Genomic DNA, 26357 nt, shown 5'->3' with positions numbered 1-26357 from the left:
TGAAAAGCGAAATAAAACTTTATTAGAATTCCTTTGGCTAAAAAATGTGAAGGTGGAAATACTCCATCAGGGATCAAAATTCCCAACTAACTTTGCAACAGGAAAATACCTCCCTCTTTTCAAAGGGCTGCCATTATTACTGTTGTTGAAACCCTAAGGTTTGGGCTACTGGCACCTGGAATCCAGTTGGGAAAGAAAACAGAACATTGAGTTCCCCTGGCCTTTCCTATAGGAGGAAGTCCAAAGTGCCTTTGGTAGTTGGTACCCAGGCCTCTTGCCCCCTAGTCACCTGAAAGGTGCGGGAGAGGGGCAAGTGAGTGACGATTTAGAGTTTAGCTCACTCTAGACAGCAGGAAGCCCACTGTGTAGAAAGAGAAGGAAAGGGGAGGATTTGGTTTGGATTCTGTTCTGTGGGATCACATTGTATGGCAGCTCTCTGCCTTGCATAAAGAGAGAAGGGGCAGGAAATGGTTAAAGCAAATCTGCACTGTGCATTCCCAGACAGGCTTTGCTTAATCCTTCCTCCCCGCTTTAACAGACCCTCACCCCCCGCCTTTCTTTTATTTCTCTCGACCCCCTTACCCCTGAGTTATTACTAGCATAACAACCTAACGGTCTTCCCCCAGACCCTGCCACTAAAGTTATTTATCTGCAAACCTGACCCCACCCCCATCTATTCTGCGGCAGCCTTTTGCTGTTATTGCTCTGACGCCGGCCAAGATTTGGCCGTAAAGGAAAAAAAAAAAAAAAAAAAAAAAAAAAAAAAAAAAAAGAAAGAAAAGAAAAGAAAAAAAAAATCACCCCCCTTCTTAGCGCCTCCGCCTCGCTTTGCTCCCACACCAGACCGCCTACAGCCGTCCGGGAGGGTGAAGTGATTAGCATCCCGAGAAGCCAGTCGGAGGCCAGGCAAGGCGGAGGGCGCTCGCGGTAGGAGTGCCGGGCGGGGCTGCTTCAGCTCCGGCCCAATGGGGCTGGGATGAGGGAGGGGCAGAAGGTGACAGGACCGGGAGCTAGGGGGAGTCCGGGCGAACTAAAGTGCGGGGATCAATGAGTGGCGAGCAAAGTTTCTGAGTGCTGCTCCAGCTCCTGGTCTTCCCTCCCCCTCTGTTTGTGTTTCGGCGACGCGCTGTGTGTGTGTGTGTACGTGTGTGTGTGTGTGTGTCTGTGAGCATGCCTGTGCGACTGGGAAGGGGCGGGGAGAGTGTGAGGGACCAGGCGGGAGGTGGAGAGGGGCTCGCGGAGCCCTAGCTCCACCGCGGTCCAACCTTCGGCCCCGGCCGGCGAGAGGGAGAGCACTGACAGGCGCCGTCCGGAGCTGTGGAGGGCGTCACTACAGTCCAGCGCCGACTTCGCCGCCTCCACTGCCAACGGTGAAGGAGAGGGAGGCACCGACCACCCCCCGCCCCAAACAAAAAGCCTTGTGGATTACAAAGTGAAACTGACACGGGACAATAAAAGCAGAGATAGCGAGGGCAGGGGCGAGGCGCACTAGAGTGGGCTTCCGACTGGGGCCGCCGGAGAACAACCCCCCTGGCATGGTGAGGGGAGGGCGACTCGGGGACCGCACGCTGTTTCTGCCCGGCCCCTGCGAGGCCAAGAAGAAAGGGGGAACTGCGTTCGACTTGGATGTACAAATAATGGGTCGGCAGGCGCCCCGGCAGAGGTGAAAAATGCCGAGCAACCCTGGCTGTTGTTTGTGCCGGACCACTGGCTTGAAGCCGCAACAGGGGCGGCGGCGGCGGCGGCGGCTGCTGGAGGGGAAGGGGCAGAGCTGAGCGCTCCCGGGTACGGGAGCCAGAGCGCGAACGCTAGCGCTTGGAACGCAGTTCCCGAACTGCCTGCGCGCAGACGCCGCCGCCTGGGCCTCAGCGGCCACTGCCGGAGCCCTGTTGGAGGGGTGTTGCAGCGTGGTTTTTGAGGAGTGGGGACTCCAGGAATTCCATCGCCTCCAGCTTTTGGGAAAGGAATTCGATTCTCCCGGTTCCCCACCAACCCTTCCCCGGTGCGCAGTTGTGCTTGGACGTTTATTCCTCCCTCTTCACGTTCTTCGCTGCGGGTAAGTTCTAAAGTTTCTGAAGACCGTTCTTTGCAATGATTCCTCATATACCTTAGATACAGGCAACTTCTCCCAACTCTCATCCACCTGGGTGAAAACGCTCAAACTATCTGGATTCAAAAACAAAGTAAAGGGGGAATATATAAGAGGCTTGAGAAACTTTTCTGGGAACTCAGCTCACTGGGAGTGTCCCGCGGAATGCCCGGCCGCTTTTCGCCACAGCATCTCTCTTGCACTCCGCGTCCAACTGGCTACCTAGAGTCTTTTGCTGATGCTACTTGCTTTTGCTGGATTGGAGGTTCTTTGAAATAGCAGAGAGAGATCTCAGACCAAGCCGTCGGCTGAATCTTTGCTGGCGCTCCTTAATCCGTGTAAATATCATTGCGTTTGCTTCACCCTTCCTTCTCTTTATCACATCGTTTTAGGGAGCCAGGACCATGGACTTAGCACCAGACAGGGCTACTGGCCGCCCGTGGCTCCCGTTGCACACTCTATCAGTATCTCAGCTCCTTCGAGTGTTTTGGCTACTGTCATTGCTTCCGGGGCAGGCCTGGGTCCACGGGGCCGAGCAGCGCCAGGTGTTCCAAGTGCTGGAAGAGCAACCTCCAGGCACTCTGGTAGGCACCATCCAGACGCGCCCCGGCTTCACCTACAGGCTCAGCGAAAGCCACGCCCTGTTTGCCATAAACAGTAGCACCGGAGCCCTGTACACCACGTCCACCATCGACCGCGAGAGCCTGCCCAGCGACGTGATCAACCTGGTGGTCCTTTCCAGCGCGCCCACCTACCCCACCGAAGTGCGAGTGCTGGTGCGGGACCTTAATGACAACGCCCCCGTTTTCCCGGACCCCTCTATCGTGGTCACTTTCAAGGAAGACAGTAGCAGCGGGCGCCAAGTCATCTTAGACACCGCCACCGACTCGGACATCGGCTCAAACGGTGTGGACCACCGCTCCTACCGCATCATCCGCGGCAACGAGGCGGGCCGCTTCCGTCTGGACATCACCCTGAACCCGAGCGGCGAGGGAGCGTTCCTGCATCTGGTGTCCAAGGGCGGGCTGGACCGCGAGGTCACGCCGCAGTACCAGCTCCTGGTTGAGGTGGAGGACAAGGGTGAGCCTAAGCGGCGGGGCTACCTTCAGGTAAACGTGACTGTGCAAGACATTAATGACAACCCCCCGGTTTTTGGCAGTTCTCACTACCAGGCGGGGGTGCCTGAGGACGCGGTTGTGGGCTCCAGCGTCCTCCAGGTGGCGGCGGCGGACGCGGACGAGGGCACCAACGCGGACATCCGCTATCGCCTGCAGGACGAGGGGACCCCCTTCCAAATGGACCCTGAGACGGGGCTTATCACGGTACGGGAGCCCCTGGACTTCGAAGCCCGGCGCCAGTACTCGCTTACGGTGCAGGCGATGGACAGAGGCGTGCCTTCCCTCACTGGGCGCGCCGAGGCGCTGATTCAGCTGCTGGACGTGAATGACAATGACCCGGTAGTGAAGTTCCGCTACTTCCCTGCAACCTCGCGCTACGCCTCGGTAGATGAGAACGCTCAAGTGGGCACCGTGGTGGCTCTGCTCACCGTGACCGACGCAGATTCTTCCGCGGCCAACGGGAACATCTCCGTGCAGATTCTCGGGGGCAATGAGCAGCGCCACTTTGAAGTGCAAAGCAGCAAAGTGCCGAACCTGAGCCTAATCAAGGTGGCTAGCGCCTTGGACCGGGAGCGCATCCCTTCCTACAACCTCACAGTTTCCGTCTCTGATAACTATGGGGCGCCCCCTGGCGCAGCAGTCCAGGCGCGCTCTTCTGTGGCAAGCCTGGTGATTTTTGTTAATGACATCAATGACCATCCTCCTGTCTTCTCACAGCAAGTGTACAGAGTGAACCTGAGCGAGGAGGCGCCTCCGGGAAGCTATGTGAGTGGGATATCTGCCACTGATGGCGACTCTGGTCTCAATGCTAATCTGCGTTACAGCATCGTCTCTGGCAATGGACTGGGATGGTTCCATATCAGTGAACATAGTGGCCTCGTGACCACTGGGGCCGCTGGGGGCCTGGACCGTGAACTTGCTTCCCAGATTGTACTGAATATAAGTGCCCGGGACCAGGGAGTTCACCCCAAGGTGTCCTATGCCCAGCTCGTAGTAACTCTCCTAGACGTGAATGATGAAAAGCCAAGATTTAGCCAGCCAGAAGGGTATGATGTGTCTGTGGTTGAGAATGCCCCAACAGGGACAGAACTGCTGATGCTCAGGGCAACTGACGGGGACCTGGGTGACAACGGAACAGTGCGCTTTTCCTTACAAGAGGCAGAGACTGACCGGAGGTCCTTCCGTCTGGATCCTGTGTCTGGGAGGTTGAGTACTATTTCCTCCTTGGACAGAGAAGAGCAAGCCTTCTACTCCCTGTTGGTTCTGGCCACAGATCTGGGCTCCCCTCCTCAGTCATCAATGACTCGCATAAATGTGAGTCTTCTGGATATAAATGATAACAGCCCTGTGTTCTACCCGGTCCAATACTTTGCTCATATTAAGGAGAATGAGCCTGGAGGTAGCTACATCACCACTGTGTCTGCCACTGACCCAGACTTGGGTACCAATGGTACTGTCAAATATAGTATATCTGCTGGGGACAGGTCTCGGTTTCAGGTCAATGCTCAGAGTGGGGTTATTTCTACAAGAATGGCCCTAGACAGAGAAGAAAAAACAGCTTATCAGTTGCAAATAGTAGCTACTGATGGTGGCAATTTACAATCTCCCAACCAGGCAATTGTAACCATCACTGTATTGGACACTCAAGACAACCCACCTGTATTCGGTCAGGTTGCCTACAGCTTTGTGGTTTTTGAGAACGTGGCGCTGGGATATCATGTGGGTAGTGTGTCTGCATCCACCATGGATCTCAATTCCAACATCAGTTATCTCATTACTACTGGGGATCAGAAAGGTATGTTTGCTATCAACCAGGTCACTGGGCAGCTTACCACAGCAAATGTGATTGATAGAGAAGAGCAATCGTTTTATCAGCTGAAGGTAGTGGCCAGTGGGGGCACAGTGACTGGAGACACTATGGTTAACATAACAGTTAAGGATTTGAATGACAACTCTCCCCATTTCCTTCAGGCAATAGAGAGTGTAAATGTGGTGGAGAATTGGCAGGCAGGTCACAGCATTTTCCAGGCCAAAGCTGTGGACCCTGATGAAGGTGTCAATGGCATGGTACTCTATAGTCTGAAGCAAAACCCCAAGAACCTATTTGCTATCAATGGAAAGAATGGCACTATTAGTCTGCTTGGGCCTCTGGATGTTCAGGCTGGCTCCTACCAAATAGAGATATTGGCATCTGATATGGGTGTTCCACAGCTCTCCTCTAGTGTCATCCTAACAGTTTATGTCCATGATGTAAATGACAATTCACCAGTGTTTGACCAACTTTCTTATGAGGTCACCCTTTCTGAGTCAGAACCTGTGAATTCTCGATTTTTTAAAGTACAAGCTTCTGATAAGGATTCAGGAGCAAATGGTGAAATTGCATACACCATTGCTGAAGGAAATACAGGGGATGCTTTTGGCATATTCCCAGATGGTCAATTGTATATAAAAAGTGAACTTGACCGTGAACTTCAAGACAGATATGTTTTAATGGTTGTTGCTTCTGACAGAGCAGTGGAACCCCTTAGTGCTACTGTGAATGTTACTGTAATTTTGGAAGATGTAAATGATAACAGACCTCTTTTTAACAGTACCAATTACACATTTTACTTCGAAGAAGAGCAAAGGGCTGGGTCGTTTGTGGGCAAAGTAAGTGCTGTAGATAAAGACTTTGGGCCAAATGGAGAAGTAAGGTATTCTTTTGAAATGGTGCAGCCAGATTTTGAGTTGCATACTATCAGTGGGGAAATTACAAATACTTACCAGTTTGACAGGGAGTCTCTTATGAGGCGGAGAGGGACTGCAGTGTTTAGCTTTACAGTCATAGCAACAGATCAGGGGCTCCCTCAGCCTCTCAAGGATCAGGCCACTGTACATGTTTACATGAAGGATATAAATGATAATGCTCCCAAATTTTTAAAAGACTTTTACCAAGCTACAATATCAGAGTCAGCAGCCAATCTGACACAAGTTTTAAGAGTATCTGCCTCAGATGTTGATGAAGGTAATAATGGACTTATTCACTATTCTATAATAAAAGGAAATGAAGAAAGACAGTTTGCTATAGACATTACCTCTGGTCAGGTAGCACTAATTGGCAAATTAGACTATGAAGCAACACCTGCCTATTCCCTTGTAATTCAAGCAGTGGATTCAGGGACAATCCCCCTCAATTCAACGTGTACTTTAAATATTGATATTTTAGATGAAAATGACAATACCCCTTCTTTCCCTAAATCAACACTCTTTGTTGATGTTTTGGAAAACATGAGAATTGGTGAACTCGTGTCCTCTGTTACTGCAACTGATTCCGATTCAGGTGACAATGCTGATTTATATTACAGTATTACTGGGACTAACAACCACGGAACTTTTAGCATTAGCCCAAACACTGGGAGTATTTTTCTTGCCAAAAAATTGGACTTTGAAACACAGTCTTTGTATAAATTAAATATAACAGCAAAAGACCAAGGAAGACCTCCTCGTTCATCTACAATGTCAGTGGTTATTCACGTGAGGGACTTTAATGACAACCCTCCTAGCTTTCCTCCTGGAGATATTTTCAAATCTATTGTTGAGAACATTCCCATTGGTACATCTGTCATTTCAGTGACTGCACATGACCCTGATGCAGACATTAATGGGCAACTATCCTACACAATCATTCAACAGATGCCAAGAGGCAACCATTTTACCATAGATGAAGTCAAAGGGACTATATATACTAATGCTGAAATAGATCGGGAATTTGCTAATCTCTTTGAGTTAACTGTAAAAGCCAATGATCAAGCTGTGCCAATAGAAACTAGACGGTATGCTTTGAAGAACGTGACCATTTTGGTTACAGACCTCAATGACAATGTCCCAATGTTTATATCACAAAACGCCCTTGCTGCAGACCCATCAGCTGTGATTGGTTCTGTTCTGACAACAATTATGGCTGCTGACCCAGATGAAGGTGCTAATGGAGAAGTAGAGTATGAGATCATCAATGGGGACACAGACACCTTCATTGTTGATCGTTATAGTGGAGACTTGAGAGTGGCTTCAGCGCTGGTTCCTTCGCAGTTGATCTACAATCTCATAGTTTCAGCAACAGACCTTGGGCCTGAAAGGAGGAAGTCAACCACTGAATTGACCATCATTCTTCAGGGCCTTGATGGACCTGTTTTTACTCAACCCAAATATATAACTATTTTGAAGGAAGGAGAACCCATTGGCACAAATGTGATATCAATAGAAGCAGCTAGCCCCAGAGGATCTGAGGCCCCAGTGGAGTATTACATTGTTTCAGTTCGTTGTGAAGAAAAAACTGTTGGACGCCTCTTTACTATTGGACGACATACTGGTATAATTCAGACTGCAGCCATTCTGGACCGGGAGCAAGGAGCATGTCTTTACCTGGTGGATGTTTATGCCATAGAAAAATCAACTGCTTTTCCCAGAACACAGAGAGCAGAGGTAATGATTTTGTAGTCATTTATTATTTGTTGATGTGCTTTTTAGAAAGGTCATTTTCTTTCTATTTACTCTCTATAATTGTTTACCTTCATTGTTTATTGTTAAATTTATGAACAGGAACACCTAAAAATGTTCTGTCACAAAGACTAACAGAGAATTACATAAACTTTAGTTTTAATCTTGGTTGCAACTAAATAATAAACTTTCTTTTCCCTATATATTTTTCTTTATAGCAATCAAATGTATAAGGCTAAGGAGAAATATTTAGCCATTTCAGAGTGGAAAAAATCCATTTTTCTAAGCTAAATTGCTGAGGTAATCTAAATACCACTCAGTAAGGAGGTCTACTAGAAGATGGGCACTTTCAGAATTAAGAAGACCTATTCCAAAATGAAGAGCTTTGGTAGGAATCAGCATTGTACCATAGCTCTTCAGGAAGAGTGGCCATGGAGGATGGGCTGACAGTGTACACCAGGACAGGATTAACTTTCACATCTTCAGCAGTCTTGGCAGTTTCTTTATAGACAGTGACTAATTTTAATGTGCTGAGCCAAGTTTTGGAAGATTCCTGATTTCATCTGCCTTAACATTTTAGACACTGTCTTCTGACTTAGGATAATCCTTCCTTTTCCCTCTTAAACTAGGGCATGCAGTGTGCTGTGAATAATCGGAGACTAGGGGCTGTTTCTTGACAATACTGAGTTCAATGCCATGGGATAGATACATGTTGTTCTGTATGTTGGTTGGTAAGAAATTAGTGTTTGATAGCATAAGCCAAAAGAATTCCAAGCTCAGCCTTCCCTGGAGTGTATTTTAGGCTACTACCTCCTTGTATCATTGATTTGCTTTTTAATTGAACTACTTTCAATGTTATTTTGATGATCAACTAGAAATGATATAGCTATACTCCAGAAAACTCTTGTTTGGTGTTTCTAAGTTCATTCTTTCCCTCCCCAGGCCCCTCAAAGACATTCTAGTGTCACTCAGCCAAAAACACAAACATCAAATGTGGTTTGTGATACTTGGCAGTGACCCAAGCACAACATGCTAGTGAAATTGAGGCTCATGTGCTTGTTTTCTTGCTGCTTTTCTTTTTTTAGGGGAGGAGGTGGGGATTTTCTTTATTTTAAATGATAATTTATTATTATTATTATATAGTTTTGTATCCTCTGTGATTTTTTTTCATAATAGTTGGTTATGTCTATCTATGGATGGGGAAGAATATTTATGGCTTAGAGGACCATATTAATTAGAGATATAATTCTAAGGGGAATTCAATTTTATCTTACATAACACTGAAAGGATTTCTAAGCCTAATATCTTCTTTGACCTAATTATTTTTTAAAAAGTTTAATATAGGGCTTATTTCATCTATTTGGTTTGAGCTATTTGGTTTAGCTCAGGCCATGATTTATATGTAATTGAGTTTGGAGTTGAAGTTATCCATCTCCTAAACCCACAATCCTGTCTTTAACTTTCTTCTCTGGAATTAATTCTTAGATGAATATATTTGATTAGTTTGAAAACCAAAATATTGATTTGAAGGCAGGCAATTAAGTCATTCCAGACTTTAGATGAATTTGTTAAACTGTAAAACAGATTACATTATTAGATGCTCTTGTTTGGTTCACTGTAGTACATTTTATTAGAATACTATGGAGAATGAGAATAAATGTTCAGTTTAATCATTAGATTTATTGGGTCTTTTTATTTACCTATTAGCTATGCAAAGATTGGCTCAGCATAAAAGTATTAAATAGTGCTGCCTCTGCCATAGGCAAGAAAATTAAAAGTATTTGTAAGTAATTTTGTTAATAATAGGGGATGAACTGTTTATTACTTTTTATAAGTCAAGTAACACCAATATGAAAAGTTATTTATATTTACTGTAGTCTAGTCATTTAAAAATCTGGGGAGAATTAAATATGATTTTTTTAATTAAAAAAAGTCAGCATATCTTCTGTGAACTTAAGTGCTGAAATTGTAAATCAAATTTGAGTGCTCAAGATTCAACCACTTTGAAAATGAAAAGCAAATGTGTTTCTCCAAAGAGTATTGAAAGCAGTGGTTGTGAGCTAGAATTTCACATTATTATTGGTTGGATTTTTCAAGTATATACAATAAAGTGCTTTTTTCCTTCTGCTCAAACGATTAATTTACTGTGATTCTGCAAAAATAAGTTATACGTTTCCTCTTGTTATCAAAGGTAATTTTTAAATTGTTTGTTTAATTGGACTTTGTCCAATGCATTTTAAAAAATTATTCATGTACACTGATAAGAGTCTGGGTTGCTTACTCAGGTTTCTGGCAGAGTCATGCTGATCACATTCCATGGGCAGGCAGAGAGTCAGCGGGTAAAAGAGAAACAATTTCATCTGCATTCCTTTCCTAGCTCTGACATTTGGGGTAAGAGGCTAATGACTGTGACTCTGATATTGTTCATTCCAAAGATTTGTCCAGTTATACACCTTTACTTACCCTATTTGTTATATCCAAAGGTTTGGCATTGGTAGTTATGTCATTGAAAGAGTGTTTGGGTTACAGACGCAAGATTAATTACCGTTTTATTTTATCTCTTTATGTTCTCAGAAGAGCTTAGATAGTCTTGATTATGTTAGAATAGGTCATGTAAAGTTTGTGCCATTTTTCTAGGTTCACCAAAAAATAGATATATGTACTTCAGTAAGCATATCTTTTAACGTGTATTACATAGGAACATGCAACTTAGGAACTTGGTTGGACCTCATGATGGTCAGGGGCTTTGTTTTATTGGTCTTTGTTACTTCAGACCTTGGTATATTACCTGAGGTATAGTAGGTGCTCCATACATGTTTGCTGAATGAGATGGTAGAAGACCTAAGATCAGAACATGTGTCTTTGTAACTTAGGAATAAATCACCAGAGAAAAGCTGAGGAAATGAAGGGAGCTATTAAATCTGATGATGCTCATTAATTGAACTCAGGTCAGAACATCATGATTATCTCTTCTCTACAAATGAATTGATAACTGTCAGGAAACTCAACAAGGAAAGAGGAATTTAGGTGGGTGTTCTGACATGGAGCTTAGTGTTTAAATGGAAGGAAGCAATCTTATACTTTCAGGTAGTCACCAGGCCATAGTTCTCAAACTTGCTACTCTCATGACCCCTTTATGCTCTTAAGAATTGTCAAGGACACCCCTGGAGACTTTGTGTAAGCGTGTCTTATCTATTGACATGTACCATTTTTAACACTAAAACTGAATAAATTAAAAATATTTGTTAATTCATTTTAAAACTATGTTATATTTTAAACATATAACATTTTTATTTTATTTTTAAAAAGTTTATTTTTTTCAAACTAAAAAATTAAAGAGTGGCATTATTTTACATCTTTACAAGTCTCTTTAATAGCTAGCTCAATAGAATACAGCTGGATTCTCAAATCTTCTTGGGCAATATATTGCAATATGTTGTGTTTTTGGCTAAAATATACAAACAGAATCCATCCTTACACAGATATTTTAAGTTGGAAAATAGAGAAATAGTTTGTCTACTACACCAGAAGTTCACAGTGGCAGGTTCTTAAGATTTACTTGCGGTGTGGAATATGAAACCCTGTCAGACTTGTTACAAAAAAATACATTGATCTTGCATTCGTCATGAATTTTTTACCTATTCCTGATTTAGAAATATCAGGCATTGATCATTTCAAACTTGTTGGTGTAACTGATAAGGAATTTATCATAATAGTCTTTAATATACGACTCTCAACCTGTTGGTGATGGTTAGAAATTTTCCAAATTTGAATTTTTACTTGAAAGCTCAAATTTCACTACCAGCAACATATATTGTTGTTTTCCTGGAAGTGTCAGGCTTCCTTTGTTCATGATAAAAAGAAAAGATTATGCATACTCAAATATTTTAAAAAAAACAGTTGTTCTTTCAAGTAAAAATGGTATTCCACAAATCAAGTGGCTAGTTCAGCTTACAACTCAATTACACACATGCATTTATTTGAGAAAACCACAATACGTAGGTACAGAGTAATGGGTCTTTGTGCACATACTGCTCTGTGTCACACAGGATATTGAAAAGACATCAAAGTTAAGTCCAGATTTGATAACATTAATACATTTCCTGTTTTCTCAAGAAAATTTCTTTACTTTTTTAAATGAAATTGTTTTGTTTGTTTATTTGTTTTACCTTGAGTAAAACAAATTTACCTTGAGTAAAACAAACACAGTTACTGCTAAAATACTTTGGATCTACTGCTTTGACTTGTGCTAAAGTACCACCAGTTTTGCCCACTATTGCTTTTGCACCTCTAGCATAAATGCCAACACAGTGAACAAAGGCAGAGGATGGTTTGCGTTATCATGAAAATGGTTTTGATTTTCCAGGGCTCCTTAAATGGGTGTCTGGTTTGCATGGAGGTTCATGCATGCTCCACAGTGAGAGGACCATTGGAGAACCATTGGTGTGGGTAGTGAGATTTTGGCAATTCAGTAAACAACCAGCAAAAAAAGAGCCACTTGAAATAATGTATTAAAAGTATGTTTGGAATATTAGGTAAATGGACTATGATTCATTAATGATTACAAATGAGTTTTAGCAATCTGATAATAAATTAATTTATTTTCACAAGAAACTATTAAGATTTCCAAGAGAAATGATGGAGGCATTTGTGAGGTCCATTTTGGATACAAATGTTAGAAATGATTTTCTTTCACAGGATTTTGAATCAGTTAGTGCACCTTAAATTAAATGTCTGTATATCTTGTGTATTGAACCTCATAAGCAGAATACAGGCAAGAGAGCTGGGTATATAATAACTATTATTATCATAAAATTTATTGAATATTGCTATGTTTGGACATAATGATAAGTGCATAGTGATAAGTGCATTTTTAGGGATTTTATTTAACCCATACAATACTAATATCATTTGCATTTTATAGCTATGGAAACTGAGTCTCAGATAAGTTAAATAAGTTGCTTAAGTTCATATAGATAGAAAGAAAACCATATCCAGACTTGAATAACTTCAGAATGCATCCTCATAAATACTCTTCTATCAAGCCAGATCAGTCTGTGGTTTTGGTTAAAAGAAAAGCTCGTTGCCCTATAGCTATGATGATATATGTATGCTTTGTAATAACTTTGTTTTCATTCTCTGATTTGTTGTTTAAAAAGCACTTAAGGCCAGGCAAAGTGGCTCACGCCTTAAATGGGAGGCCAAGGCAGACGATTCCTTGAGGCCAAGAGTTCGAGACCAGCCTGGGAAACATGGTGAAACCCCATCTCTACTGAAAATACAAAAATTTGTCGGGCATGGTTGTGCACGCCTGTAGGCCCAGCTATTTGGGAGGCTGAGATATGAGAATCAGTCGAAACCTGGGAGCAGAGGCTGCAGTGAGCTGAGATCATGCCATTGCACTCCAGGCTGGGTGACAGAACTAGACTTTATCTCAAAAAAATTAATAAGTATTGTGATGTATTGTGTAAAATAAAGGGAAAAAAATTTTGCCTACCACAGGTAAGGCCCTCAGCAGATCAGTTACATCCCTAGGGGTGAGTTAGTGGTGGTAGCAAGGAGCCTGAATTGAATTAAGAAGACTTCCAAGGGTTTCTAGAGGAGGGAAGAAGATGAGAATTGGAGAGAAGGGAGCTGAAGCCAAATGGAGAGCAAAGGTTGATGAGGGATCTCTTCTAACCTACAGCACTATTCACTTTGGAAGCAGTCACTGCAGTTTAAGAAGGTGGAAAATCTATTGTTGAATTTGTAGGTGATAAATCATCTTCTTTGGAATAATGATGGGGTTGGAGTGGATACAGTGTGAAGATTATTTTAAATAGGAAAACCTTTTCCTGCCTCCTATGTGTTTGATGTCAAGAGTGTTTCTTTAAAAAACAGCCTGGGATGAATTTTCTGATTTTGTTTCTTTCCTACTGGTATGTTTTTAAATGTATTGAACAAAATGCTGTGAACTAAAGGGCTTTATAAATTTTTAAGATAGGTACAAATGTGTGTGACAAACAGGATTATTGATGGCCAATTATGTTCATGCTGCATATTTTATATATATCTTCAGTATGCTTGATTTACTCCTGCTGCTAGATTTCTATAGACATAACTCATCTTCCAATGAATTTACTATTTATTACATTTTTGTCTTTATTAAAACCCTAAGAATTTTAATTCTTTTTTGTTTTATTCGATTTTGAGAAATCTGCTCTAGGAATAGTTTTGAAAAATAGTTATTTACTTAGAATTCTGTGGAATCAATTTTTCATTGCAGTCTGCAGTTTGCACTTTGTCATCATTAGAGTGAAAAACTGCCTAAGAACCTCATTAGTTGTGAGGGACTGTTGCATTAGTGACTGTAGCAAACTGCATAGGCCCTGAGGTGGGTTCTGTATTTCAAGAATTAATGAATCCAGGCCCAGCTCTTTATAATACCCATAAAAGTAGGTGGTATTCTGAATTAGGCACTCATGAGTGGAAATAGGAAAAAGAATAACTGGCAGGTGATATGGGTCAAGAGAAGTATAAAGTGTCCAATATTGAATATGGTAAATATTTTCTAATGATTTGAAGCTTTATGTAATCTGTGACAAGAGTAGCCCTTTTAATAGTATGCTGACTGAGAAGGAGAGTATAGGGAATGCAGGCAGGTGAAAATATTCTATGAAACAAACATTCTGTATAAAATACACACATGTAATTATACCCCCATTGTACAAAGACTGTTGGCTTTTCCTTGCTGTTAATATCCTGAGACAAAATTGGACAATAAAGTCATGAAGAGGAAACAATCTAATTGGCAGGTAATTTATATGTGGTAATTAAAAATTGATTATAGGACCATAGTGTTCTTCAGTTTCCAGACATGTGTGCATTTTTAAGAAACAATCAGTGAGTAAAAACCAAATAATTTTAAGGTTTTGAAGAAATGTTGAAAGACATTTAGAAACATGCTTTGCTACTGGCAGGTGGGAGCAAATGACATTTTTGATGATGATTATTTGACATTTCTCTAAGGCTTTGTATCATTCATAGATTCTAACACCTTATAAAGCGCTTGTATTATTGTTAGACACTGGTAAACAGTCTTGTCAGGTGCTGTCTTGCCTTTGCAATGGTTCTGGAGGTAGATGCAACATATCATCATTTGACAAATGAGAATACTGAGGCTCATGGAGGTTGCTTATGGAGCTGGTTTATGGTGGAAGCAGGATTTAAACCCAGCGGTCTGCCTCTAAAGTCTGTGCATTTAGTTCCAACACAGCACTAACTAATGCTACTTATAAGAATGATTGTTTCTGTACATTTGTAGACATAGTTCTCACCATATAAAAAGTTGTTTTCATATTTCTATACTTTTTCATGTTATGATTGAAAAAATATAACGTAAAATGAAATTTTGGTGATGAACCAGTAGTAGCATTACTTTAGGTCCCTATTAATCTTTGTTTAGGTCCCTATTAACCTTTATAATCTTTATTGACCTATAATCTGTTATTTTTTCATTTTACTTTCTAAAACCCAAGGCAAGAATATATTTCCATTATTTCAGTTTCTCATGTATTTTCTTCCCTTTTCAGCAAAACTTTTCGAAAGAGTTGCCTGTACCTGCATTTTTTCTTCTCATGATCTCTTAAATCTATTGCCATCAGACTTGGCCCCCGCCACTCCAGTGAAATTGCTCTTACTGAGGTCACTATGATGGACACATTGCTAGATCCAATGGCCTTTCTCAATGCTCATTGTATCTAATCTAAAGAATATTTGACCTAGTGGATTTTACTTCCGTTAAATGCTTTATTCAGTTGGCTTCCAAGTCATCATATTCTGTTACTTTTTACCCTTTTTTATTTCTTGGAACAATCACTTCTCAGCACCCTTCACAAGCATCTCACCATGTCCTCAAACTCTAAGTGCTGGAACATCCCTAAAATCAGTTCTTGCAATTTTTCTCTTTGTACTCTATACTTATTCCCTTGAAGATATCAATCTCATAGCATTAAATGACAATATACACTGATGACTCCAAAAGTTTGTCTCCAGCCCACATGTTTTTTCTGAACCCTATATTCATATAACCAATTACTTATTCATTGATTAACTTCCTAATTGATATTTTAAATTAACATATTTAAATCTAAGCTGCTGATAATCTCCCCAATAAAAACTTATTCCATCTTCAGCCATCTTCTTTTCAGTTGATGGCAGTTCCAAGCCTCTGATTGCTCAGGTCAAAAATCTTAGAGTTATCTTTGACTCCTAACTTTCTTTCTCACCCTACATACAACCTGTCAGTTGATCTTGTTGGCTCTGTCTTCAAAATATGTCATTTCAATATGATCATTTCATGATAATTTCTCATCATGCTCACTGTTACTAACTTGGTCTAAGACACCATCATTCTTCCCTTGGATTATCGAAGACATCTTCTTATTGATCTCTGACAATGTTCCTGCTGTTCTCTTCTTTTACTTGGCTTTACCTACACTGGTTTCTTTTTATTCTAGGAACTTGCTAGGCACACCCCAGCCTTCGGGCTTTTGCCTTGGCTCTTGCCTCTGCATAGAACACCCTTTCTCCAGACATCAACCTGGACAACAACCTCCCATACTTCAAGTATTTTTTTCTATCTCACATTGTAAATTAGGCTTAATCTTCTTTTAATAACTGATTATTGTAACCATCCCCTCACGCTGCCTGATTTCCATTGCCTTGTGTCATTTCTTCATCTTCCTCTCTCATAAGACTTATCAGCCTCCTTCACCAATTTCTACTTATGTCCCCACATGTTAAATGTTGGAATGCCCCTGGAACTAGTTGTTGATTTTTTTTTTTTCTGTTTTTAATCTATTTCACTGAGGAGCTCAACCAATGTCATTCCTTTATATAAAATATGAACACTATATATGTATAGGGGGTGGGTGTGAGTGATATAATTTATTGATTTATAATGTTGATTATTGTTTGATCTGTCTTCTTCCCACAGGAATGAATTTCTATAAGGGCAGATATATTTGTCTGCTATGTTCCCTAACATATCTCAAGAGTCTAGAACATTACTTGGAACAAACATAGTAGATACAATATAAGTTTCTGTTGAATGACTGAGTGAATGAATGAATGAACTGGCATCTCAGCCTCTGTCCTTGTCCCCTTCAGTTTAGTCTAGCAGCCAGAGTGAGAGTGATCTTTTAGATCATTTCATTTGCCCCAAAATTTCCCATTTAACTTGTAGTAAAAGTCAAATTCTTACACTGACCCTGAAGACCCTAGTTTGCTGCACTTATTAGTTACTGTTTGGACATCTCTTTTCCTGACTCTCCTTGCCTGAACTTGTTCAGCAACTATCAGAGCTCCAGGCCCCAGCCTCCGGCGCCCCTCCTTGGGGTCTTTGTGGCAGCTTTGGCCTGGACTGCTCCCTTCCACACATTCCCCACATCATTTCTCAGAGTCACCTTGCAAAGTCCTTCTTCTCTCCAATCTTCGTTTTTCTCTTTCCTTCCTTTTGTTTCTGCTTATTTCTTATCATCACCCGACATAACACATATGTTACTTCTTTATTCTGTTTATGGTGTGCCTTCCCTTTAGAATATATGTTCCATGAGGGGAAAGGTTTTCATCTGTTTCTGCTATACACATAGCACCTACAGTGTGGCTGGCTCTAGTCAGATGCTCAGTAAATCATTGATAAACTAAGGATTTACTGTTGATAATGCTGCAAATATGCTGCTTAAGCTCCAGGAGCTCAACCAGTGATGCATGCTGAAGTATGGGAGTCATTTTTCATCTCTTAAGCCAAGACTTTAGAGCCTCTTCTGAAATTAGTGAAGTTAACTGATTGGAAAAGACGATTTTCCTTGATAAAAAGACAGTGGCTACATGACTTGATTGGCTAAGAGCCTGTAACCCAAACTTCAGAAACATTTATGGCGTCTGTGAAGGAAAATGGGACCACTCATGCTATAGATGTTTTGGTAAAGTAGAACATTCTAGAAACTATATATCACAATGTATGCTACACCATCTCATGTCTTCTCATTTCCTTCAAACTTACCTAATTTTGCTTTAGAGATCAGATCTTAAGTTATTGTAAACCATGTTGTTCATCAGCAAAAAGGTGAATACATGGAAACTTTGAAAACATTACTACTTTTAATATCAATCACTTTAATTACTGCCATTTGTTTTTTCTAATTTACCATCCTTGTTCAACATTTCACATCAATAATATCAGTACACTTGATTTTAACATGCAGCAAAGAAAATACTGCTGAATAATCCCTAAGTTTAGTTGAAAGAATGCATGCTTTTGATTTAAGAGAAGCTTGATTCAGATGTTGTCACGGCTACTCTCAAAATCTTGTTTTCCTCATTTGTAAAATGGTAATGATAGTGCCTACTTCACAACTTCTTGTGAGAAAAAAAATGGCACTCAATAAAGTTTATTAGTGCTCTTACCCTTTTTCCCAAAAATAAATATAGATCTACACAAGACTATTAACATTTAAAAAAAATTAACTGTTTCTAAAGTATTTTACAGTTCCATTCTTTTTTTTTTTTCCTTTCTCAATTTCCTCAACAAGTCTGTAAGGAAGTCAAGCATTTTTATGTTCGTTTTAAAGAATAGACACAAAGAATTTCATTATTTCTGTGTGGTCACAAATCTAGACTAACACCCAGGTTTATATGACTTTGGTCAACATGCCTGACATTCAACAATACTGCCCAGTCTGGTGTTAATGCTAGTTTTCGTCCACTATTGTATTGTTGTTGACATAATTTAGTAATAGTTATAACCCCTTAAGTGAAGTTATTTATGAATTCTGAAACTTTTTGAAAGGCTTAGTTGCTCAAGAACCAAGCAAGTTAGAATATTTGAATATTCAGTGTTTTCTTCATTTTGAAGCCTTATCTCTGATTTAGATGAGGGATATTCATCTCTCAAGTTTTAGTGATGGTAGTAAAATATTGACTATCATGGAATTGTGTTATTTGTGAGCCTGTTTAGAAATCGGTTTTTGTCCATGACTTAATGCAGTTTTCTTAATTGAGGTCAACTTGGCTTGTCCAGTCCAAAAAAGGGAAAACTATCTTTCTTTCAAAACTGCTTTTGAAAAAAACGTGTAAATTCTAGTAACTTTTTAAGTGAAGGTTTTATAATTAATGATTCTAACATTTTACTGGACAGAAAAGTGTTTTCTTACTTCATAAAATTTTCAAAATAAGCAAATACACAAAGAAGATGGGCTTCCTTCTGCTTGGTGTAGTGTTTTATAGTATCTAAATCTTTGTTCTTTAGTCAAAACACTCATTATTTTTATTTATACATTGACTTCATTCTACAATAGATTTGAAGCAGATTACAAAAGTATATGTACAACAAAGAGATACAACAGTAAATGAATCTCCAGTAAAAATAAGTGTTACTAAAAATAATCCTGAAATATATAAGATTAGCCTACAGATATATGTAATTTAGGTAACTCATAGAGTTTATGTTTAGCTTTCTAAAGGCCAAGTCAAGCAGAGAAGCAAGATCAGATATATGTCATTGTGCTTTTATACTAAACAAACACACAGAGAGTAAACAAAGGAAATACATATTTTCTAAACCCAAGGAACTTAATAGAATTCGTCCTACAGATGCTCAAAAGCAGACCTATTTTAAAGTGATGATTTTCTTAATGGCATCTTCACTAGTTCAGTGACAGATTTTCAACATCATTTTAATGTGACGTCTTTTAGTAAGTGGATTTGTGGCAAATTGTAAAAGTGCAGTTCTGGCAGATTATTTATTTATGGATCAAAAGAGATTCCCCATTGGTAAGTGCTTTTGTTTAGCTTTATTTCATGAAGTGGATTAATATTTTATAATCACAGCAAGAATATCCCTATTGGGGTTTTCACATTAACATATCTGTAGCACATCACAGGGAAAATCTAACCAGAGAAGTTTTCTGTAAAACTTTAGCTTAATCCTTGAGGAGACTTCATTTTAAGGTAGGCTGCAGTGATTAAAATACTTAGCATAAATTTCTAGTAATCTGTGTCTTAATCTGTTTCCATTTTTCAAGAAATAGAAACAATCGTCCTGTGAGATAACAAAATTTGCCATTGAAAACATTGATGCTATTTAAAAATGTCATGTATTTTCAAATATTAAAAATATAAAAGAATAGCTATCACATACACTCTAACTTTTCCTCTGGTGGAGTCACTAATATCCTAAGGCTAGGAAGGTGAGGAATCAATACCAAGTAAAGATCAGAGCTCTAGAATTGGAATGGGAGTCTCAGGTTTTTAACTCTAGGACAGTCATTTGATACCTCATTTTCAAATGATAAAACTAAAACAATAGGGTTTATGTGGCCCAGTTATGTAACACACTTAGTTGGCAGAGGAGTCCCAGATTAGAATTTCTTACTTACTGAGTATAGTCAACCTATACTCAGTGTTGACTCCAGTCCTTAAACATGGAGTGAGAAAAGGAGGCTACAGCTGCCTCATGATCTTCACATCTCCATCAGCATCCTCCCAAACACATCCCCCAAAACATGGAATTTAAAGTAAAACAAGGATTTTTTGTTATGCAAATGCAGCTTCAAGACGAAGCCTTTGAACACAGATTCTTGCTCTTTCCCACATGCCCCCTCACCTCTCCTCTTGTACCTGTCCCCATCCCATCCATATTGTTTTCCCTAAATCTCCATTTACAAAGATCCTGGAACCACCAACAGCTATAACATTTCTCTTACATGACACTGCTTCTAAATCCTTTGCACAATTCTAAGAAATTGCTTCCTATCAGGTGCTAATAGCATTTAAACTTTTAGGCATCTCCTGTCTTCAAATTAAGAAAGAATAAAATGTATTCAATTATATTGTCATGTTAATTTCAAATTTATAACAATTTTGAGATGTTTGACAGTTTCAGAAGATTTGCTTAAAACAAGACATGTATTTCATGTATTACTTTAATACCAATACCAGTTGTGATTATGTCTATCTAATGGCAAATTTGAAGCATGATTCAGAGTTATTAAATGCTACTTGAATTGATTATATTATATGGTCCTAGAATTTTCTTCACTAGTAGCTTTATGATAATCCTTTAATTGCATAAAAGTTAACCCATAGTATCTTTTTTTTAAGATAGTACTTTAAATTTTCCACTAAAAACAATAAAATACTAATTTGTGTATAGTATTGCTATGTGGAACAGAACAGCCTGCGTTGCAACACCAGCTTAATATTTTATTACTTCACGTAATAAAATAGGGAACATATTTATCTACTGAGGTTGTAATTAGTTACAAATAATGTATCTTTAGTGTTCTCATTCCAGAGCCTGGCAGATTTAGAACACCAGTTGACCCTGTCTTGCTGGAAAATGAAGAAAGTGGGAGTAGAATTTTCTCTGTAGGACAAGACAGCTTTGGATGGGAGGGACAATAGAAGCTTGCCAAAAACATGGGTCAAACTGAACACAGATGGCTGTAGCTGATAGAGGTGTCTATTATTGTATTTTCCTCTCAGCAGTTTTCTCTTTTTCAGTGTGTTTATACTTACATGAATAATTTTTGTTGCTCAGCAACCAAAAGAAAATATATTAATAGAATCCATTTTTGTTGGGGAAAAAATGGTGGTGGTAGATGTTGATGATGGGGTTTGGGGTGGTGTTGTGATTGAGCAGTATTAACATAGGAGTAGAGGTGATTTTCTCGGAGTACTGTTTATTATATGTGTCTAAAATTTAAATATATCACATTATCCATTTACTTCTTAGCTTGCCTCTGTCTTATACCTCCAATACTATTTGGGGAAAAAATGGCCTCAGTAAATATATTCTATTAGTTAATAGTATAATTTATAATACACAGAGGAAACATTTGAAGAAATAAAACTGTAATTTACATATTTTATAACTTCAATATTTCCTAAAGTCAGTTTTTTAACCTTCATTAAAGGATTTCATGTGTATTTCATTTTTTTTTCTGGAGGAGTTCTATTTATTATTCTTAATATTGAGTACATCTCTGTGCTGCATGGTGAAATATTAAAATAAATATATATTTGGAAGTCAGAATAGTTTTATTCAAATACTGCCTTAACCTTTTCATGCTGTGTGACCTTCAGGCAGAAGCCAAACTTCCCTGAACCACAGTACCTGTATCTGTTAAAAAAGGAGAATTCCAATCTCTTAATAAGTGTTGTGAGGAAAACGTGTGGTACACATAGCACTGCATATTTTCCTAAAAGACTGATTTACTTTTGTTGATGCTACATTCAGTTATTTACTCCTTGTGTGGTCCAGAAGGCAATGATAAAAAAATGTAAACACTCCTGGTCATGTAAATAGCTACTGTTCATACAAAAATTGTGATGACATTTTTAATGATACCACATAGATGGAAATCAAAACCAATCTTACAAAATCTGTTTCTTGGTTTTAAGGAAATTATTAAGGAAGTGCATTAAAAATAACTCTATGGTAATTTTCTTCATTATACTGTATCAGGTATAAAAATAATTTTTAAATGAGTGACTAGTGAGCCGCAAGACATAACTGAGAACAGAAAGGTTATTAGCTAATAAAAGGGAAACAGATGTAATTTTTTAAACATTGATTTTGCTAAGTAAATCACAGAATTTTAAAATTTTATTATAATGCAAAGTTAGAGTAGCATTTTCCAATTTATACACTATGTTTTGATAAGTGTCAGATACTGAAGTTATATTCTAAATATAATCCACCTGCCTAGGGAAACAAATAAAAATGTAACCTTTGTTAAAAGATAGGGTATGTGAATTGTAATGACTATTCCAGAAATGAGACTTCAGAACATAGTTTGGCTCTAAAAGACCTTTCTTTCATTTTAATATCATATTTGAAACACTTGGTAAAGATAAATTTTTAAGTGTTCAATGTCTGATCATTGTAAGCAATGTCATTTTGTGAGCTCTATTTCTGGAGCTAGAAAAATTACTTTGAAAACTGTCCATTCTGGTTGTGCTTTTTTGAGTAAGTGGTCTTAGTTGTATTTTAATAGAAGATTTGAAACAAGGTACCACTCTTTCAATGTGTTTATTCTGATGTTGAGGCAATATGTTAGAACAAATTTAATTGTACTATGACTATGAAAACAAATAAAATTAGGCAGAACTAGGCAGGAACTCATTGTTGATATTCAACTTTAATGTCATATACTAATTAACATATGCATTACAAATATATCATTTAATTATCTCAACAATTCTAGAAGGTAAGTAATGGTATTTCCGTTTTGTAGATGGAGTATCAAGGATCATGAAATTGTCAGTATATTGTTTTGTGGTAGAGCACCATTTGAGTTCATTTGGTTCCAAGGCTTTAGTTATTTCCAGTACACTTCACTGGTCTTTAATTGTTATAAATCATAGCCTGTTAATTTCATAGAAAGGAGATTAAAAGCAAAAGCCATAAATATAAATACAAAGTGTTTGAATGCTGATATATATCATAATTAAATCTTTCTTTTTTGTTTGGATTACAGTGAATTTTTAAACTAGAAAATAAAAGCAAACAGTATTTTTTGAAGGAAGTAATAACCATACTCCAAAGTATATCAATGAATCAAATTAACCATTAATTAATCACATTAAAAGGAAAAGCCTACTTAGAAAACACAGAACATTTATTTTTTAAGGGTTGAACTTATAATTAACTGAATTAAATGAGATACTAAACTAACTTTGAAAGGAACATTTCTGTCACTGATATACCTAAACTTGTCTCCTAATTAAATACTTAAAAACAAATGAATCAACACTTGCTTTTAATAATGACCCTGACAGAAGGAAAATATAGAATATTTAACTACAAGTTAATAACTAATATTTAATATAAATTTAGTAGTAGAAGAAAGGGTTAGGTGGAACCAATACTGTAACTACATTTTATGTTAAAACACATATATAAACACAGCCAGATACAATTATATGGCGGTTGCTTTAAGGATTACTGTTATTACCTATAAAATTTTCCTTACAAGAGTGGGTGAGCGTAAAAGACTGTTGAATTCAAATCAAGGGAACTTGGGAAGAAAAATAAAATTATTTTAGAGAGTCTATGTAATACATGGGAAGAGTAAGGACTTTTGATTGAAACACACTTGGGTATAATCATGATTTGGGGAAGCTGTCTTCCTCAAGAGTATCACAGTATCAGTTGCCTCTTTTGTGAAATCTATTTAACAGTAGCTTTGAGAAACAAACTTTAAAAAATACACCCATGATACTCACCAAAATAAGTATCCACTCATTTCTCTCTCATTTTCTTCATTTGCATAGATGCTGGTTTTGTCATTGATCAGACAAGATTGCCAGGACATAACTATGTAAATGACACCTCATCTTTTCATCCCTGCTCTTAGATGAAGATAAGTTTGAAAGTTTTCTTGGGGTGTTTCAGTAGAGAATTAAACCTCCTTAGGATATCTGGTTTTGTTCTGAAATGCAAGATGGACATGGAAACAGAAGGGACATTAACCTTTTCCCTGCCATTTGCCTGGATGCATATATTTACATTGCTAAGATCTTGGTTCTGCACATTGTCATTTAGACAATAAGTAAGGATTTCAGAATTAGAAGGGATAAGTATTAACTAGGACCTTGTTCTTATTTTTTATTGTGGATAATTTGTTGGCCTTTGTACTACCTTCCCATCCTTAACTATCATTCCTTAACAATATGTGAGACACAATGTTTCTTACTGGGGATTCAAATATGCATAGTTCAGGTCAGATACACATAGTTCAAATATGCATGGTTCAAAGGTAAGCAGTTACTTTTAACAGGATAGCTTTTATTTGTAGCTTTTATCCATGCTCTCAAGAGACTAACAATCTAATAGGAAGCAAACATCACATAAACTATTATCAGAAAATGTAAAAGATAGCTGTGATGAAAAAGTTTCGCCAACTGATTACAGTAACTGGTTTCTGTAATCTCAACACAATTGAGATTACTTATCCTGTCTGAGCTTTTGGAGTTTGTATTTCATAAGGCTTTGTCTGCATATTTTAAACTATTGGAAATGCAATCTTTTTTTTAATCTACATGCAGAAAAAATATCAAGCAAATTACACCCACGTTTGTTCTTCTGTTTTTAAAATGCTTAATACGAAAAATTACATTCCTATGAAATTAAAAGTGTTTGATTTAAAGCATGTGCGCTTTGGGCCTCATCCAAGGGATACTCTAGTGTCCCTTGGTCTGAGGCTGCTTATCAGTCCTAATGTGCTTTCCCTTTCCTTCCTGTTTGAATACAGGTCTATTCTGCGCTGTTACCATCTCTGTCCTTAAGAGCTTCGTTTGCCCTAAGATGCCCTGATGCATGTTTGTATTTGATGACACATTTTTACATCCTGGTCAGGAAATATAATTATTCATCTCTCTCCAACATTGTCTCTTTTTTTTTTGAGACAAAGTCTCGCCCTGTCGCCCAGGCTGGAGTACAGTGGCGCCATCTAGGCTCGCTGCAACCTCGGCCTCCCGGGTTCACACGATTCTCTTGCCTCAGTCTCCCGAGTAACTGGGATTACAGGCTCATGCCACCACGCCTGGCTAATGTTTTTGTATTTTTAGTAAAGACGGGGTTTCACCGTTTTAGCCAGAATGGTCTCGATCTGACCTCGTGATCCGCCTGCCTCAGCCTCCGAAAGTGCTGGGATTACAGGAGTGAACCACGGCGCCCAGCCTCCAACATTATTTCTATGGTAATAGTTATTAAACAATAATAGCATCGTTATTAATAATTATGGAACATTAACAGCAACTACCTCTAAAACAACAAAAACTAACATTTATTTAAAACAAATGGCTATTTATGGCATTTTATTCAAACCTCAGAATACTATGAAATAGTTATCGTTGTTGTTACCATTTCACAGATGAGAAAACTGAGGCTCAGGGAAGATTAATTAACTCCCTTTGGATCATACAATTAGGAAGACCTAGAGTCAAGATTTCAGCCTAAGCAAAATTCATCCTTAGCAATAGCACATCCTGACCTGGTCACATATAAGAGTTTAATAGTAGTTTCTGATAAAGATATCAGTTTGGAAACTTTTTTAAAAAGAATATTTTATTGTACATCTATAATATAATGGTGTAGTTAATTGTATAATTGAATAATTTTATATGTGTATATGACATAGACAGTTTAAAAATATTACTTTAAGTCCTTTTTGAAATGAATCATGAATAAAAATAGTTTGAATATAGAAGCAGGATTTTAATCAAATGAATATAGAAAACATTCTTTAAAATCACTGACAGAAAATACATGAATTTCAGAAAATGAACCATCAACATATTTTTTCAAGGGCTTTTACTGTTTCTATTTTATGGATATTCAATATAAGCAAAATTTTAAATTCAAAAAAATATTTAATTTTATATATTGATATATTTTAGTTTGATTACTTCTCAAAACTTAATGTACATGAGAATCTCTTAGGTGCATATTTATTTGAAATGCAGATTACTTTTCAGAAGATTTCATGAAAGTTCTTGAAATATATTTTAACAAGTCCCTCAAGGGATTCTGATGCAAATGTCCTGTAGAACACATTGTAAGAAACAACTCTTTTTAACAGATTAGGTCATATATAAGAATTTAATTACACATTCGCAAATTTGGA

At 38.5% G+C, this 26357-nt stretch overlaps 1 protein-coding gene across 3 annotated transcripts in view; it reads left to right on the top strand.

Moving 5' to 3' along the window:
* Positions 1–953: 953 nt before the first annotated feature.
* Positions 954–26357, top strand: part of LOC105486113 (FAT atypical cadherin 4) — a 189805-nt gene continuing 164401 nt past the window's right edge. The window contains exons 1-2 of one of the 3 annotated variants that reach the window (XM_011748808.3): positions 1933–2056; positions 2482–7668. In XM_011748808.3, the coding sequence (XP_011747110.2) occupies positions 2494–7668 (5175 nt within the window). In that variant the 5' untranslated portion in view covers positions 1933–2056; positions 2482–2493. Of the gene's footprint in view, positions 7669–26357 lie in introns of all 3 variants that reach the window. The other 2 variants (XR_011620982.1, XM_011748809.3) reach the window with 2 other exon arrangements.

This window comes from Macaca nemestrina, chromosome 3, assembly GCF_043159975.1.
Source record: "Macaca nemestrina isolate mMacNem1 chromosome 3, mMacNem.hap1, whole genome shotgun sequence".
Taxonomy (NCBI): Eukaryota; Metazoa; Chordata; class Mammalia; order Primates; family Cercopithecidae; genus Macaca; species Macaca nemestrina.
Note: the sequence above shows the minus strand (reverse complement) of the source record. Positions and strands in the feature narration are given on the sequence as shown.